Raw genomic sequence first — 19,612 nt, 5'->3', positions numbered from 1 at the left:
AAGGAAGAAAGGAAGAAAGGAAGAAAGAAAGAAAAGTAAAGCCCAGTCTGCTACCTTTGTTGTCATCAACATCTCCAAGTTATGGTCCAGGGCCAAAGTCTAATTTCTGGCCTCCAGATGTTAATACTTAGGAATTTGGTTAATATTTAGGAATTTAGTCAGAATGGATGATTCCTGAGAGGAAAATATTTGGCAACATACCGTATATCTGTGAAGTCAGAAAACCTGGGGTTAAATAACTAGATTGTCCCTCAATATCTCTGTTACCCTGGTCAGATCGTTTAACTTTTCAAATTCTCGATTTCTTTCAATTTATATTATCATGGAGATAACTACAGTGTCTTCATTTTAGTATTGTTATTATGGTTTAATGGGATAGTTCTTATAAAAGCATATAAAAATTCTTAGTACAGTGTACACTATATAGAAAACACTATTATTATTATTATTATTATATTAATAATCTAGATGGCTGAATGTTATTTTTACAAATACTTAGATCCAACTGTTTCAAAGATATTAGCATGGACAAATAGCATATCAATTTCAAAATAAACCATCGATCAGAACTGGGACACTTACAGCCAACATCCAGAGTTATCTTCCCAGTGGCTCGTCCAGCTTCATTCACAGCCACACACATATAATCCCCAGCATCCAAGTCTTGAGTTTCTTGAATCTTCAAAAGTCCCAAGAGGGGGTCAATAATGAGGAAAGTTGAGGGCCTCAGTTCCAGATCCCCTAAGTCAAAACAAGGAGAACATTAAACACTAAAGTATTTACATAGTTTACTCTGCTGTTGGTTTGATTTCAAAACATCTGAAGAAAACTGATTGTAAAGTTTTTAAATACAAGTGTCTGGCACAATGTATACACTTAAACAATGTTTATATAAGGACAGAATGAAGTGTTTCTTGGCATTGAGCTGATTTATTAGTCTGTATAATCTACAGGCCAATCTATAGCCAAAAATCTGTTCCTATGTGAATTTTGAACTAGTATTTCCTACTGTAGATGTATGGAAATAAGAACACATCCTTCAAAACTCCATTGAGGCAAGGGTAGCAGCTATCACCATGGTTGTGTCAGGTAAGAAGAACATGGGGAGATGTGAGTTGAAAGACTCTTGGCTGGGAGAATTATAATTAACCAGGAAATGCTTCAAAGGGTTCTTGATTTGGTCAATGACTAGGTTTTTGATTTGTTGAACGCTATCAGTTTTTGTCTTGTGGAAGGTGTGTTGCCTGAGAAGCATCTGATGATGACTAGAAGAAGAAGGAAACACAACTCTCAAGAAAGGCGAGGGGAAAGCTTATTGGGAGAAGATAGAAAATGTCTGAGAAGGGTGTTGTAATATCATATCTGTCTCTGAGGTCACCTCTACTAAATCTGCATTGCTCATCAAATTTCTTTCTTTTTGCATAGACTAACTGGAGTATAGGCCAGAGGTGCAGGGGGTGATAGGATTCACCAGAGATGGAGTGGGGACCAGAATAGGTGGATTTACCGAAAAACACTGCTGAGGGAAGCAGAGGGCAAGACAAGAGAGGTCTGCTGCACCATATGGGTTTGCTCCCTGACTGGTGATTGAACTCAGCCTGGAGCAGATATAGTGCTGAGACTAAAACCTCTAGGTCACCAGGGAGGACCTCATCAAATCTCTTTATATTGGAGTTATGAGCCTTTTGGAAGAAGCAAGTAGGAGGTGAAAGTATATGGAATGGAATTATATATTGAATTTGACCTTAGAGTGAGGGTAGGATAACCCAAGAAAGCTATATAATGTGTGGGTGATATGTATAAGCTCTGTCCTTGTAGCATGCCAAATCCCTTGAGAATCATTTCTATTTACTGGCAGGCAAGGGCTCAAAAAATCCTCCTCCAGGGGAGCTCCTGCCCTCAGAATGGACCAGTGTCATTAAAAATGCCTACTACTGGAAGTTGAGTGTCAGCTTAGTGTCCATATATCACATTCTCTTAGTGAGAGGTAATAAAAAACTTTTACGGGGACCCTAAAAACTTCCAAGAGGTTTGTATGATTGTTCTGAAGCCTAGATCTCAAGTCAGAAAAATCTAGCCAGGGGCAAGTCTCCAAAATGTCACATATTGACCTGGAAAAGCCATGTAAAGCCCTGGACCTGAAGACCAAAGAAGTAACTCCCTTAGCTTTTAGTGAACAAAGTGAACCCCAGAGCTGAAAATTCTCTAGGGCATCACAAAAGGCACCAATCAACAGACTCAAGACAACAAACAGACAATTCTCTCTTTATGTGTATAATCTGTGGAGGAAAAAGGTCAGAGGAACCCTAAATTTAAAAACAAGAAAATTACATTAGCAATCATCAGTGCCAATAGTAAAGCATTTTTCAGCATTCCAATACTATAAACCCCAACCATTTTTTTAAGCTTGCTACTACATATCATACAAGGATGAGACAAGCAACCAAAGCCATGTCTATGTGCCTCTGGGAAATTTTCATAAATAAAAGCAGATGATGTTGACATAAACTTTCCTCCCACTAAGGGAGGATGCAATGTAGCCTAGCTGTTCATCAAGTATTAAAATGTTTGAACTAAAATGCATTTAGATTTTTGGGATTTACTTCTCCTTTTTTTTTTTTTCTTCATTTATGTCATGGGACATAACAGTATGAAATAAAGGCCTTTGTACCAGTAGCTTTTTTCAAAATAAAAATGTTTAAGGAATAACAGTCAGTAGTGAAAGAAGACACAAATAGGAAAACACCGGTTTAATTAAATTTGCATTATTATCACATTTTGATAATCTTTCTTGGTTTTTACTAAAAACAAATCAGTCTTAAAGTTATGGAGAAGCCAGAGAAAAATACAGAATTTTGACATGGAAATGGAATAGGGATTGTTTACTTTTTATATTAGATAAGAAGAATGTTATAAAAGTAAAATAAATAAACTTTCTAACTAGTACAGCATTTAACCATCATTACCATTAAGGAGGATTCTTTTTCTGCTGTAGTTTAAATCTAATCCTGACCTCTTGAATGTAAAGACTAACAGATTGTTATTCCTGGCATAAGAGCTTTTCAAGTCAATGATGGCAATTAAGTGACTTTCAAAAATGTTTATCTCAAGGTACTAATACATATTTAAAAATGATTGAGGACTTTAATGAGTTCTTGTTTACATGGATGATATTTTTACTTAGTATTTTAGAAATAGAACTCAAAAAATTAAAAATGCATGTATTTATTCTAAATAAGAAACTCATGATATTCTAACATAATGAATATATTTTATGAAAAAAGTTATATTTTCTGAAACATAAGAAATTTAATGAGAAGAGTGATGTTACACATTTTTGTAAATCACTAGAATGTGAATGATTAGGTTCACAGCTCTTCAAGTGGATGTAACCACACCACACCCACCACCCATAGTCCTCTATGATAATCTACTTTTTAAATATTTTACAAAAAATATCCTCTAAATCACATTTTTATAGTATCTTTGGTAATTCCTTGAATCCATTTTATGGTGTATGAAATTTTAAAAATGAAAAATCCAAAATCTCTGTAGCATTTGTGCTCAAAGAATTCATTATTTTTGATGGATGAATGGAATGTAATTTGTTAATAAGTGATGGGTACCAGGGACTGGGGAGCAGGAGACATGGAGAATTGCTATTTTAATTGATATTAAGTTTCAGTAATTCAAGTTGAATACATTCCAGAGTTCCACTGTACAGCACAGTGCCTGGTAGGTTTAATTAAACAATATTATACTGTATACCTAAAATATTTGTTGAGGGCAGATCTCATGTTTAGTGTTCTTACTATAAATAATAAAACTATGTATAAAATATATATATATATATAAGTAATTCGACACCATAAATAAATAACCATCCATTCAACTAGAATTGCTAACTAGAATTGCTTTAAAAAGATATGAAAAGTATTTACATAGTCAGGATAAGAACTCATCTTTACCTTTACCCCTGTGGTTTCCATAAGGTAGGATTTTCCTAATCCATTTGGAATCTGACCCCCATTAGAAATAGGAAAGGAAGGCCCATGCCTCCCAACTCCCCCCCCCCTTTCCTTTCTGGAGCTGGTCTGAATGCAAAAGCATTTGACCTCTAGTTGTGCTCTGAAGATCCAGATTCTACTTGTGCAATTGCTTGCCTGTGACTGAGAGAACTAGTTGGCCTAATAACTTCTGGGTCAGGGCAACTCTGCCTATTGACTGAGAGCTTTGGAGCATTATTCCTCCAAGGTCACCTGCCAATACTTCACGCCCACATTCTAGCTCTATTGGTTCTTAGACAGAGTCATGGATATTACTTTCTGTACCCACTGAACCTCTATAATTGACAGAACATAATAATCGGTAGTCAGTTGCACATTTGGAAGGACTTCCTAATGCCCTCTAGCTTCTGAGCCATTAACAGGGCCAAGTCTGAGAGGAACATTAAGTTATTCAGAGAAGTAGCCTCAACTTGAGAGAATGAAAAGTTCTGTATGAGGCTGCCATAAACAGTCAGAGAAATCAGTAGGTTCTGCTACTTTTTAAAGTGTTTTTCACACTTATTTTTGTATTTTTATTTTAAACATAAATTGCTTTTATTTTTTTTAATACTGCCTGGGTTTTTTTTTTAAACTTATTACTTTAAAATCCGTACTATTTCACTTGTAATTCAAAGGCTTAAGTATTTTATTTAAATAAGTAAAATTAGTTTACCACAACTGAACTAAAGTAAAAAGCAAATCCAAAAATGCTTTCCTGACTTTCTTTTTGTCTAAGCCAATCTGCCATGGTAGCTGCTGCTCTGTGAGATTTGTGATGGCATCACAAGGCATAAGAAGGAGAAAGATGCCAATAAGTCAACCAAGACCAAGACCCAATGCAGAAACCCGGAGGCAAGGCCACAGAGAAGACGTGGCCCAAAGACAAAGATGGGACAAGCTCAATAACCTCATCTTGTCTGACCAAGCCACAAACGACAAACTCTGTAAGCTTATAACTCAGCTCTGGTGTCTGAGAACTGAAGATTCATTACTCCTTGCCCAGGGTAGCCCCTCAGAAGCTCCTCAGTAAAGGACTTATCAAATCAGTTTCAAAATAGAGTTCTAGTAATTCACACCAGAAACACTAGGGGTGGAGATGCCGCAGCTGCTGGTGAAGAAGATGTATGTACAGGTCCTATCAACTGCACATTTGAAAATTAAAACTTTACTAAATTATATAAAAACTTTCTTATCAGAGGAAACAGGAAGACTTTTCACTTAATGTGGAAAATCATGAAAATGACATTATCCCCTAGTTTCCATCCCTGTTTTTGATTTGTATTATTTGAAAGTATTTCTTTTCTACATAAAGCTCTTCTTTTTCACCTCATGTTCCCTAAGAGTTTGAACCCGAGGTGAATTCATAATTTTGTGATTATGACATCAACCCGTTGCTATGGGAATGTCTGTGATTTAACAAACAGAATCATAACAATAGTGCTTTGTACTATTTAGCATGTTTCATCTGAAGATTAAAAAAGTATTTTGCAAACTGCATCTCAATAATCCTAGCAACCTCCCTATTAGGGTATTTTCGGGTATTTTTATTTCTCATAAACAGAAGAGTAGACAGAAATGAAACAGGATGCTTACACAGGTATCTGCTGTTAGCATCTGGGACTGGGCCTGGGCCCAAATGCATCCTCAATAAGGACGGATGTCACACAACAGTTATTTTATTAGAGAATCACAGGGGCATGATCTTTATGTTACAAATAGTGGCAGATCACTTCTTTTTTTTTTTTTTTTAAAGATTTATTTATATATGTACACAGAACTGGGGTACCGGCCAGAGGTATGGGGGGGGAGGGGTGAGAGGAATCACAAGAGACAGAGTGGAGAGCAGAACAGGCAAAACTACTGAAACTCACTACGAAGGGGAGCAGCAGGCAAGACAGGAGAGGTCTGCCGCGCTATGTGGGTCACCCCTCTAGCTGGGGATCGAACTTGTGCTGCAGTGGCTGCAATAGCTTCATAGCGCTGTGCTTTAACTGGCTGCACCCAGGGAGGGCCTTGTGGCAGGTCATTTCTATGCTTGAATTAAGTGTCTACATGCATAATGCAGCTGACCAGTATGTACATTTGTCTTTCAGTTATGTGTGAGAGTCTATGTCTTTCTTTGAACTTCGATATGTCTTTATTGAATGTGTCCTCATGAATCTAGGAAACTTTCTATGAGGGAAAGTCATTATTGCTAAGAAAAGTGAACCGAAATCAGCAAAGCTATTTTAAATGTTAACTGAGTATTCTTGGACAATTTTCTTCAGGAAACAATCCTAAACTAACAAAGAGAATGTTCAGCTGGATTAGCAAAGGCGAACTTTTCCTGCTTTGATTTTCACGGTCCTATAATCCACACCAGATGTCAAATCCTGAAATTCAGAGTTCAGAATTGTGAACCATCATTTCTAGTGAGATCATAAACACATTTTATGAGGCTGCTAAGTCATGCACCAAAACAAATTTTTAACAAATCATTTTTTTTAAAGAGAAAACAAAGTTAAGTGAACTAGACATGAACATACTTAAGAACTGTACCTTTGAACCATTTAACTTGAGGTGGAGGAACACCAGAGGTTTTGCATTCCATAATTGTTGTATCCCCAAGGGCAACCAGGAGCTCACTCTGAACAACAATCAGTTTTGGGGTTTCTGAAGAAAACAAACATACAAATAGTTAATATCTCCATAATACCACCTGCACCCCTGTTTGCATTTACTAAATAAACCAGTTTCAAAAACCTATCAGTATAAATGTGCCTGAGGCCATTTCACTCTTTATTAAAAGAAAAAAAAATGCTCCTATTATGTACTTGCAGACAGAATATGTAAAAAAAAGATCATTTATAAACATCAAAAAAGGATGTTAGGAAAAATAATTCTGAAAAAACAAAGTCCAAACATTTCAGGAAATTAAGGGAAAGATCATCATGAAAAAATGGTATATGAGGAAAGAAAATCTTGGAAAGCTGCATACATACTATAGAAACAATATTAAAGGGATAAGAAGGAAGGATAGTAGTAATAAAACTATAATCAAAGAGCTATCATGATAAAACAGACTTGGCTAAGTGAAGGCTCAAGGATAAAGGTGAATTTGTTATACAGATTTCTATAATTTACAATATTCATGTTTAACTAAAAGAGACACTTGCACTCTAAGGCTACCATGTGCATAAAAAAGGAAAAAATAGACATTTCCCATTTGAGTCTCTTATACTCTTATTATACTTTTGTTCACTACAAATATTCTCAAATTTCTTTTCTTAGCTGTTTGCTTCACCCTCTGGCCTAATACGTTCACTTACTACACTTTTTTAGGACCCCCTCACCTCAACTGAGGTGGTAATAACCGAAGCCAAAAGTTATCTTAACAAAGATTATGTTACTCTCCTATGAGAACATCTTCAGTGATTGCATGCCATAATCCCCTGGTTTGGCTTTTCAAAAACTGGTGCACATTTTCTTTTTACCCTTGCCTTCCATGACACTTCCTCACTTATCATAAAGTGGGAAGCTACTGATAATCCAAAACCAACCCCCTCCATTCTCCTGACTTCCTGCCTTTGCTACTACTGTTTCCTTTGCCTGAAATGCCCTTTGCCACAACTCTTTTTTTTTTTTAGAATTTACCATTTTATTAGACACATGCATCCTCGATGCACATAGTCCATACAATTTGTTCATTTGGAATTTTTAATTATTATTCTTTATTCTTTATGAACTTTTAATTGTGATTAACACTGGAGTATCCCATCAAGTTTCCACACCACAGTGCATCCACCACTAACTTGCCCACACTCCACCACTACAGACCACCGTACCTCCCTCTCTGTTTTTTCTCCTCCCCCCTTCCTCCTTGGTGTCTTGTTCTGTAGTCAGTCAGCAGTCTGTAACGTATCAAGAGTTAGTTTTTCAGCTTGTCTTTATCTAATTATTCATTTGGTTATTTTATATTTCACATATTAGTGACACTATCCACTATTTATCTTTTCTTTCTGATTTATTTTGCTAAGCATTATCCTTTCAAGCTCTTTGCCACAACTCTTCAAATCCCACTCTTTATTCCAGACAGAGCTTAAATTCTGTCTCCTTAAAGAAATCTTTGTAAATTCCCCAGTCAGAATTAATCTTCCCTCTGCCAACCATCCACTATAGGACTTATCCGTCTGTCTTATGATATTATTTAACATACATCAACTTCCATTATACAAGCTCTTGAAAAATAAGGACCTCATGATTCACGTTGCTTATGTTACACTGCACAATCTCTAGCACAGCATCTTTTACACTTGGAATGATTAATAAGTTAAATGAATGACTATTTTGGCTTCATTATGAGTGAATAAAATTCAATTCCTATAATGACCTATCTGTTTCAATTCTCTGTCTATATTCTTGTCAGTTCCCTCTCTGGGTGTCTGTGAACATTTGTTATCACCAAATCTGAGCCCTTTTTTTTTTTTTTGTAAGCTCATATCTATAGCTGAAACCAATTTTTTTGCAGACTTCCAGGTTTAATACTTGTGATTCTTTTGTTACCTCCTTCACCTAAATTTACTTCTAAATTGGGGCTCTGTTATATATCTTCCTCTCCACTCAGTTTCACTAACTTAGTATGAATGATGGTGAATTAGAATGAGTGAAAGGGTGGGTTGCTGGCCATTAATTATTCACAACTTGCAAATTAACATTGAGTATGTAATGTCTTTATACTTTATTTGCCTAAGAAAGAATAAATTAAAAGAAACATTTTATTCTATAGTCTTAGGGTATATTAGGTTATATATTATAATACATTATATATGTTATATATCTATTGTTAGATAGAATAATCTATTATTAAATACTATATTATAGAATAATGTTCATTCAGTAAACATCTGAGATTACAGGGGGAAAATGCAAGATGAAAAGTGAAAATATTAACACAAAGGAAAAATTTTATTTTAAAGAAACATTATAAAATAGTTCTGAATGTAAATGAAAAATACAGCATGGATTTGTGGTAAGCTAGAAACAATATAGAATTCATCAGTGTATGACTAAAATATTACAGAGAATAGATGAACTGTAAAAGTACAGAACTCAGTGGACATTTTGTAAGTTTCCATAATCTATTAGCTTCTTTTAATTCTGTTGAATAATGAAGTTGTCATTTCCTGAAATTTTTAACTTAAACAAGTTACAATATTTACTTTAATCAGTGTAGGAAATGAATAGTCATTATAATAAGGAGTAAAATTTATCCCTAATATTAACTTTTAGAAAAATACTTTTACATTGCTTGATATGATATCCACTCTATTTTAATTACTTTTAAAACTGATTATACTTGCCAATATATCTCAGAGTAGAAGTCTGTTTATCTGTTCCAGCTGAATTACTTGCCAGGCAACCATAGATACCTGCATCTTTAGGAATTGCATTTCTGATAAACAAGTTACCTTCTGATGTCATCCTGTACCTATGGATAAAGAAACAAATTATTTTCAAATATCTTCAAATATTTTGGAGTTGCATTTTTTGGCTGTAGTAACATTACTTTATAATAAAAAAAAGTAATAATAATATATTCATATATCACTTTCTGTGTGACAGGGACTGATCTAGAAACTTTTACATTCATTAGCATTTTAAGTTCAGGACAATCCAATGGGCTAAATACTAATATCTGTGAGCAAAGTGAGCAAAGAGGTGACATAACATGCCTAAAGTTAGAAGGAGCAGAGGAAACAACTGCACTAACTAATTTTGCTTCAGATGTACAGTTAAGGGAAAGGTTCCTTACAATGAAAATCTGAGTGAGGCCTCATGTCATACAGAGTCAGAGATCAGACTAGGGATAAAAAATCAGCTTATACCTAGGCCTTCTTCCCTTGCCAAATGCAGAGTAATAGGAGCCTGATGGCTGGAAACTTCATTGTTTTATGTTCCACATGTTCACTTCACTCCTTGCGCTTGAGAGGATTCAATGTCTTTGAAAAGCATCCAACACAATAAAATGCCTCTCGATACCATTTGACCAATGTTCATAGGAGGTACAAAGTGCATTACATACTCTCTAGAGTGTGTTCTGTCTCTTCTCTCTAGTGTTGAATACCATGACTTCAACTTTTGTAAATGTATTAAAACTACACATTATGCCACAAAAAGTTTATTAACCTCAATTCAAGGTAACCCAAGTATTATGGTGTTATTTTTCCAACTCAAAGTATTGGGTGTATTTGATCCCAGCTGCTAAGATTAAAACTTTAAACTTCAACCTCTATACATTTATAGTTTATTATTATTTTTTAATTTCCTGATTATTAGAAAATCTAAAGCTGTGTGTTTTAGATAAACCTCCCTTAATCTTAGGGATTTAGTCAGGGTTGTTTTGTCTTGAAATTTCATCAAATTTTCTCACTCAATAAAAACAAAGAACATGATACAAACCCAGTACCTGTGTGAACCCATGATAATCATATCGTTAACAGTCCAGACAATCTTTGGTTTAGGATAACCTGTTGCAGAACACATAATGGAGACCTCAGATCCTCCTGTGAAAGACTGATTTTGGGGCATCACAGTGACTTTGGGTGGTTCTGCAAATAGAAATATATATAAATATTGTGAAATGTCAGTTGACCTTGATTTGAGGAGCTTCCTCTGAGAACAGATTTGTGGACTTCTCACCACCACCCCTTGACTACTGTGTTCCTCTTTGAGTGACCCCCATCAGAAGTCTGGCCCATCCGTGCAGGAGATAAACCAACAGCAATGGGAGCAGAGGAAGTAAATTCTCCTAAAGGTTAAAATGAGTTTGAGCCTGATGTCATGTTTCTGTGTCTCCACTGGTTACTGGGTGAGCCCTTGCCACTTTGCTTCCACCTCTGACAACTGGCCTCTGCTTATACAGAACTTCAATATGAGCTTATTTTCAAGAAAAGTCTAGATAGGGTCTTTGTTTCTTCCCAAACAATCATCACAGGTTTGGAGCCAAAATTTGTCTTGGCCGTTCCCTGCTTTATTTGAACTGCTGCTCTTTCTCCTTTTATTGATTAAGATTGTAAATTTGTTAAGATAAGATTACATCTTTCATGTGATTCTACATTCTACATTCTACAGTATTTTAAAGTCTCTTGTATTTTATTTAGCAACTTGTAAATTAAAGACACAACTGCTGGCAGAATATGGGCTTAGAATTTCATGCCTCCCATCTCTCAAGATCCGGCTCTATTGATCATTTGCCTCACACCCTAGGATTTGTGGGATCAGCACCTCACAAAATTATATCAGTTATTTAAAGTTGGTATTGTATTACACTTCTATTGCAAAAAAAGGAGGACCTTTAAAAATAAAATATCAAATCAGGAATTAATTATCACATAGAAAAAAAAATTCTCTGGGGTCAATGGAATAGTGATATATCAAGTCTAATCAGTTACATGATTTATAGCCATCGTACTACAGAGTGAGAACTAATTTTCAGAGAAGGTACAACCATGAAGGAAATATTAACTACATGGTATAGTATAAATAGCTTTCACTCACAACTACCATGAGTTTATCATGAGTTAACTAATTAATTAATTAATAGCATAATTTTTTTTGCACAATTATTAAGATCCAGACTCTGTGCTTGCTGGTAGAAATACACTGATGAGTCAAATAAACAGGATATCAGTTGTCCATTTAACCGGGCTTTTAATATAAATGAGATTAAGAAGTTCAGCTAGTAATATATGGATATATTTATGGTATTTCTTTCTTATGAATTAGTCTAGAAGTCGTGGCTTAGTTTCACTTAGAAAAATTAATCTCAGGAATCTTCACACATCGGAAAGTGATACCAGTGGTAGGATTGGGTAGTGGCAGCTACACAACTGAACAAACATAATTAGTCCCTAATTGCTAGCAGCTTTCTATTGCCCTCCCCCCCTTATATTTCCTGTTTAGATTGTATTTTTCAAAATACGATTGTCTTTGAAGTTAATGTTTGAAGGGTTTTTCCGGCCTGAGGGGTTGGATTGACAGCCTCGTTATTCCATGGATTCTTCTTGGTGAACATAGAGCGAGGGAAATGTATGAGGTCAAAGACACAATGGTGATGGCCAGTAACTTCAAATTGTGACTCCATCTGGAGTTCATCAATTTTGAGGTGCTGGGGTTGTGGAAGAATCTTCAAGAGATGAAGGAGGGTAATAAACACTTCTGTCTTTTTAAAATAATATTAAATACTCACATTTATTAAGTCCCATCTTCCTATAATAAAATATTTTTCATGGCTGGTTCATTTTGATATAGAACTGCTGAAAATATTCAGTAGCTCTCAAGACTTTTATCTAAATATGATGTCTTCCAAAGGAGTCTGCAAAATTGGCCTGGTATCTCTCTCCTAGAACAAATCCCACTGGTAGACTCAGTAGTTCAGTTATCAAAGAGAAAACAACTGTCAGCTACCCAACCCAAGACATAGAAAGCTAAGGGGTCATTTCTCAAATAAAGCATGCGTACAGGGTGCTGCTCTGAGTCATGAACTAAGTATGTTAAAAAATACAGATGGAATGACATCATCTCATGAAGGTGAAAAATTTACCATTGCCCTGGAAAGAAAATGCCTGCTGATAAGAAAATCACAAAGGATAGGAATAATCATAGGAAAGCAAAGTTGTATTCAGACCAAATAACAGTTGAATAAAGGTGGGAAGAATCGTGCATCCTGAGTTAGTTTTCAAGCTCATTTTACTACCACAATCATTACTATTATGACCATATCATCACTACCAACAATATAAACCACCAACCTTATCATCATAAGTAACCACCTGCTTTCAGTTAACCAAAAATAATAGGAATAAGATACTCTATTTAAGTATTAAGACATCCATTCAGTCTTTTGATTTTAATCATAACAGAGATGCCAATGATTTAAAAAAAATAGATTATACAATACCTAGATAACAAACACTAATTTAAGATTTGGCTGTCTTAATAACAAGAAATGTATTTTACGTGACCACAAAAACAGTCATTGATTTGTCTATAAGATTATGGCAGATGTAATTTCACCTAATACCTGGAAATCATCAATGTCTTTTTAACATTCAGAAGGCATACTGTTAGTAGTCAGAGGTGTGTGCCTCTTGTACAAAATTCTCAAATAAAAGACTAAGAACATTCTTTTCAAGGTGATTTAATCATTATTAACAAATTAATCAGATAATGGTAATGCTTTGAGTTACTCTAGTAACAATACATTTTTTCACCAGTAGTATATTTTTATACCAGTAATATATTTTATGCCAGTAGTAATTATATTTTTACCAGTAGTATATTTTATACCAGTAGTAAAATGAGAGGATTTAGGCCAATTTCTTTGGTCTTTCATTCTTTCAAATAACAAACATTTAATGACTTTCTTTTATATTCAACATTTTATGCTTTCAAAGATCTCCTACCATACTACATACAAAAGCATTTGCTATAATGTCAGTGGCTAAATCTCCTTCTATTTTAATTATTAGTCACTAATTAAAATAGAAAGGTGGGCAACTTATTGAATGTCACACCCATCATTTTCCACAATAACTATATGAACAGACATTCGACAGATAAAGAAACTAAGGTTCAAAATGGCCAAATAAACTAGTGCATCTATACCTGAATGATGATAATAGCAGTACCTTATTACAGATTAGCTAATTTAGTATCCCTAAAATATATAAATCTTGGAACATAGCAGGTAATATGTGATTTTTGGTGTTATAAATATTCCATTATATAGTCAAATATAACAAATAAGGAAAAAGTATATTACTTAAAATATATATGTACATATATAATATGTATATATTTATAAATAAAATTTGATCATAATTTTCATACCAGTATATTCTATTTATTTCTTTACAGTATTATTAAATAACATTTAGTGTATCTTATTTAATCCTGAAATTCCAGACATTTTGTATACTCAAAGTTTGTTTGAAATTTGAATAAAAAATAGACAAATATAATTTTTCCACATTTCACTGATTAAGAAAACATGTTAATATCAATGATACCTGGCACAGGTTAAAAAAGAGTTATAGTGATGTCACAAGCATGTGCTTATGAAAATATTAATTTTAGAATGAAGTAATTTGGGTCCTGAGGGTTTTTATCAATCATCTTGAAAAATATTTCCTTTTTCATTGCAGTGTTCTCTGTTACAACATGGACTAATTAGTGACAGATATACACGCTTTCCTGACACCACAGAAAACAAATGAAAACCTCTAATGTTCATACAGAAATAACATTAGCTAGGAAAGGAAGTACTGTCTGGCTCCTTGATCTCCATTGTGTTTATAAAGAAAGATGTTAGTTATCTACTGCATATGCTTTAATTTAGGGGAATACTCATGATCATCTTCACCTATAAACATCCTCCACATAAATGAGTAATTAATAGAATCAATAGAAAAATTTTCACATCTCAGATAAATAGGAAGATTCCCTTAAACTTGAAATTCAGACCACATATAAATACATACATACACCTAAATCTAAGCAGTACAAGTATTTGGAAACTCAGCAGCCTAAATTTAACAAATTCAAATATGTCACCTTGTGACTGACAAATTGCTCTAGGCTATTTTATAAAATTTTGCAAAATTCACTCACATTATAATTCTTTCAATCCATTAGAGTGGAATATCTTTCTCTTTCTTTGTGTATTCTTCCATTTCTTTTAACAATATATTTTTCATTTTGTAGGTCTTTCTCCTCCTTTGTTAAGTTTACTGCTAAGTAGTTAAATCATTTTGATGTGTTTGTTAATGGAACTGTTTTCTTTCTCTTAGAGCTCATTGTCTGTATATAGGAACAAAATTTATTTTTGTAAATTGATTATGTGCCCTATTCCTTTATTGTACTGTATTGTACTGTTTCAATTAGTGTTTTTGAGGAGTTGATATCATGTTATTGACAAATAGTCATAGGTTTATCTATCCTTTCTCAATGTATTTCCTTTTATATCTTTCTGTTGCATAACTGCTCTAACTAGGACTATAATAAATAGTAGTGGTGAGAGTGAACATCATTGTCTTGCAGCAGATCTTAGGAGAAAAGCTTTTAGTTTAAACTTTGAGGGGTTGTAAACTATGATTTACCCTGTATAGGTTTTATTTTGCTAGGGAACATTCCAACTATATCCATTTTTTGGAGGGTTTTTGTCATAAATAGATGTTGTGAATATTATCAAATACTTTCTCTACATCTATTTTTACTTTTCCTCTTATTGATGTTGTGAACTACAATGATTATTTTTATATTAAAATGGCCATCTTACCCAATGCAATATACAGATTCAGTGTAATTCCTATCAAAGTTTCAATAGCATTCATCAGAAATTTAAAAATATAACAATTCATATAGGACACAAAAGACCCCGAGTACTCAAAGCAATCCTGACAAAAATGAAGAAGAATTGTGGTAGCAAACCTCAAACTATATTACAGAACTATAGTAACTAAAACAGGTGGTGCTAAAATAAAAGCAGATACAGAGACCAATGGAGCAGAATTCAGAGTCCAGAACTAAACCCAAGATTTTATGATCAGTTAACCTATAATAATGGAGCCAAGAGTATACATTAGAGAAAGAAACTCATAATTAGTGATGAGCTCCAATAGTAAGTGCAACTACTCAATTGCCCATATCATAGTATCAATAATAAAAGACATATGATTAATTCTTTCAGATAAATATCAATAGTACCCCTATTGAAAAGAAACATTTTTACTTCTTTAGTCTCTACATATTATTTTATGATGACTAAAAAATGAAAGCTAAATGTTAAAATAATTATGAAGGATTCAGTTTGTTGAAGACTGAAAAGTATAAATTTTATTCTGAGTTCATTAGGAAACAACAAAGTTCTGGATGATTACATATTTAGAGTAATATTTGAAGAAAAATTACGGTTGTACTAAAATTTAGGGTGGGGGAAAGGAGCTCATAAAAATAGTATTTTAGGGACCCTGTCTGGTGATACAATAGGTTAAAGAGCAGCAGCACTATGAAGCAATCAGAGCCACTGCAGCACGAGTTCAATCCCCAGCCAGGGAGGTTCAATCCCACATGGCACAGCACATCTCTTATGCTTCACTCGCTGCTCTATCAGCAGTGTATTTCAGTACATTTGCCTGTTCTGCTCCCCACTCTGTCTCTGGTGAATCCTCCCACCACCTCCCCCCCTACCACCACACTCAAACACACAACCACAGCATCTCTGGTCTGTATGCATAAATAAAATAAATCTTTTTAAAAATTAGATTTTACATTCCTCCTGTAAATAAAATTCTATAAAAAAAAAACTTATAGGAGGGATGTAGAGAGACAAAAGAGGAATCAGAAAAGAAGTAACTATAATAAAGTAAAAATCAACATCATCAGGCAACTGATCAGATATTCTGTAGGGGAGGAGGAGGGAGAAGGAGCAAGACAGGGTGGGAAGAGCACAAGGGACCATGGTGATGGTGCATTGGTAAATGGGTGGTGGGGATTTCACAGGAAAATCATACATTGCACAAAAGTGAAGGATGATATAGTGAATATGTTTTAAAGAATAGGATTTTAAAAGCTTAAGCATATTCCATGGGAGTAGGATGAGGATGGTGGCAGTGGAGGTAACAAGGAGGAGAGTGATTTGAGTAACAGAGAAGAGCTGAAATAACCCTACATAAGAAACTTGGGAGGAACCTGAGCCTAAAAAAAGAAATCCTTAATTCTGGAACCACTGCATATTAATTATAAATGTCACATTAGCTCATCACATTGATTGATCCCCATCACTTTTGCAAAGTAGCCATTTAAGCATCACCCCATCAAAAAGGTGGCCTAAATAAAGTTCCATAAATTAAAAGGACTTGGAAACTCAATTTTAAGAATTGATAAGCGTTTATGTGGCCTTGGAATGAGGGAAGGGAGGACTGTGAAGGGGAGGTCTAAGAAGGAGGGAAGAGAAGCTTCCTGAAAATAGATACCAAGTGACCTGACTTCTGTCTCCTGTTTTCATGGGCCCAAGAAGAAATTATGTTAACAGAATCAGCAATGAAAGGATTATTAACGCAATACTTCAGTATTCAAAACAAGTGAGGTTAGAAAGTTTCAAAAGCTTTTATTCCCTTCCTCCCAAAAGTATTTGTGACCATAAATAACCTCATGGATCCATTGTTTTTTAAAAAGCATTAAATTACATTTGGGGGAAAAAAAAGTATTTCAAAGCTGTTAAGTGATCTCTGTAATAAAAGATTCCCCAACTTCTAAATGTTCCTAGAGGCAATTTCTATAATGAGGAATCAAACAAGAAGGTTCTCCACTAAGTAGCTCTTTATATTAAGTCTCTTAACTGAGTTCTCATAATAAAATCTAAGTAAATATCTTATTTTGGAGATAGTTAAAACCTACATTCAGTTTAGTCACCTACTTGATTTATATTACTAAAAATAGGAACTGACTGAGACTGATTTATAACTGACTGCTAAAATATACCCCTAGAATGCTGGATGATTCCCAACACACAATGCTGAATGAAAAAAATGGAAAATAATTAGTATTTAACTGCTGACCCTCATCTCTCTTGAATCATACGGCCTACAAAATGGATCTTACAGGATCTTTGACCTTTCTTCCAAATATCTGTATTTCCTATAGAAAAAGCTAAGTATAAAATTACATAATAGTGACTTTCATTGAGACTTCTGCAAGATGTAATTAGTAGTTCATCCTATCCTAAGAGATGCGTACCTAGTGATTTAGCTCAATATATTTAAAATATCTTAACACTGTTCAAAATGCATTACATCCATTTCTGATTAAGTAGTTAACACCAGCTATTCCAGCTGCTAACTTATAAACATGCAGCTTCTCTAACAAGCTTTAACTAAGAAAGTAACAAGTTTTAAATAAGAATGATTTATAATGGTCAGCTGTATTTACTTCATTTTTCTTAATTTTCAGTGGGAAGGGCAATAGAATCTATTTTAACATTTTAAATTTTATAATTACATGAATTATAATCTATGGCAATTGTAATAAATTTGCTAAGACTTTTCTACCTTCTTCCTCTGGAAAAGATGAAAGTTACTATGGTAGCCACTAGTCATGCTTATTTAAATTCAAATTTAAACTGTCTACGACTAAACCAAAGTCCCTTAAGTGTACCTGTCATATCCCAAGGGCTTAAACTGACACATATAGCCACGCTGTCATATGGGCCAATACAGATACACGTTTATCATTACAGAAAGTTCTATTGGGTAGTGCTAGACTACAGAGATCTATTAAATCTCAGAGAAAAAGGCTGTCAATTCATCAAACTAATGAGTAGTTAGTGCACTGACAAGAAAACACACAGAGATGGGCTATAGCTTGGGAGTTCTGTGTTATATTTGCAAAAAAAAAAAAAAATCCCTACCCAAATACCAATGTGGTTCTGAAATTAAGTTAATAAGAGAAAGGCAGTGATTTTAGAGATGTACATTGATAAATTCCATTTTAAAGACAAAGTCATACAGCAAATACACATCAAGATCTCATCCTTAAAAAATTATAATTCTTGTTTTCCAAAAATAAGATACACGGATATGTATATGTTACAAAGGTTTACTGCCTTGATATCTTCATTAAGTAATTCCTAATATAAAATCATGTATGTACTTTAAATCTTGTTTCCATTTAATGCTATGTATTTTTTCTTTCCCTAACAAAAAGTTCATGATTCAGAGCTTCTTTGGGTGATTAGCATAACACATGGAACCTAAGAATCAAGGAATATTAAAGAGTTTTATTCTTTCTTAGTTAGAAAAATCTTCATCTAAATGAGGTCTACTATGACAATTGCAGTGTCTTTTCTTTACCAGATCCTCTCTATAACAATTTTTCCAAATCACAGCAATTCTGGGTAATAGAGGAAGAGAAGACCAAAGTTTTGATTTACATTATTATTTTACTTAGAAAAGTTAGCAAATCATGATTAGCAGTATTGTTCATGGCAGATTAAAAGAATACTATTAAAACACTTTACATAAGGCCTCCTTGGTGGCCTAGGGGTTAAGCGTTATCACTGCTAAAGCCTGAGTTTATTCCCAGCCTGGTAGCTAACCTACATGGTACACCAGACCTCTCTTGACTTGTCTGTTCCCCTTAATAAAATATTTCAGTAAATCCACCTGTTCTGCTCCCAACTGTCTCTCATTCCCCTACACCTCTCATAGCCCTGCACCTCTGACATATACCCTAGATCTTTTACGAAAAAAATTAATAAAATAAAATTTTAAATATATGCATCTGGATCTCTTAGTCCAGACTCATGAAGGACAGAGACAGCTATTAGCTAACAAAAATAGGTTTGTAAATCTCACAATAAATTATCATCTGGTACCAAAAAGAATGAGCTATTAATCCATCAAAAAACAGAGGGTCTTGCACCATGAAATGGAAAGACATCCCTGCTCATGGATCGGGAGAATTAACATCATCAAAATGGCCATCCTGCCAAAAGCAATATACAGATTTAATGCCATCCCCATAAAAAT

The 19,612-nt window shown here is 34.2% G+C and overlaps 1 protein-coding gene across 1 annotated transcript in view; it reads right to left on the bottom strand.

Annotated features, from left to right (window-relative positions):
- The window catches only part of HMCN1 (hemicentin 1), a 442,964-nt gene that overhangs the window by 238,888 nt on the left and 184,464 nt on the right, over positions 1 to 19,612 (bottom strand). Inside the window, exons 12-15 of the mRNA XM_004688154.2 lie at positions 10,492 to 10,633; positions 9,386 to 9,513; positions 6,585 to 6,698; positions 583 to 741 (exon numbers count right to left, since the gene is read on the bottom strand). Coding sequence (XP_004688211.1) covers positions 583 to 741; positions 6,585 to 6,698; positions 9,386 to 9,513; positions 10,492 to 10,633 — 543 coding nt within the window. The remainder of the gene's footprint in view (positions 1 to 582; positions 742 to 6,584; positions 6,699 to 9,385; positions 9,514 to 10,491; positions 10,634 to 19,612) is intronic.

The sequence above is a fragment of the Condylura cristata genome, unplaced genomic scaffold (genome assembly GCF_000260355.1).
Source record: "Condylura cristata isolate star-nosed mole 26May11 unplaced genomic scaffold, ConCri1.0 scaffold00024, whole genome shotgun sequence".
In the NCBI taxonomy this organism is placed as follows: Eukaryota; Metazoa; Chordata; class Mammalia; order Eulipotyphla; family Talpidae; genus Condylura; species Condylura cristata.
This window is presented reverse-complemented; position numbering and strand designations above follow the sequence as displayed.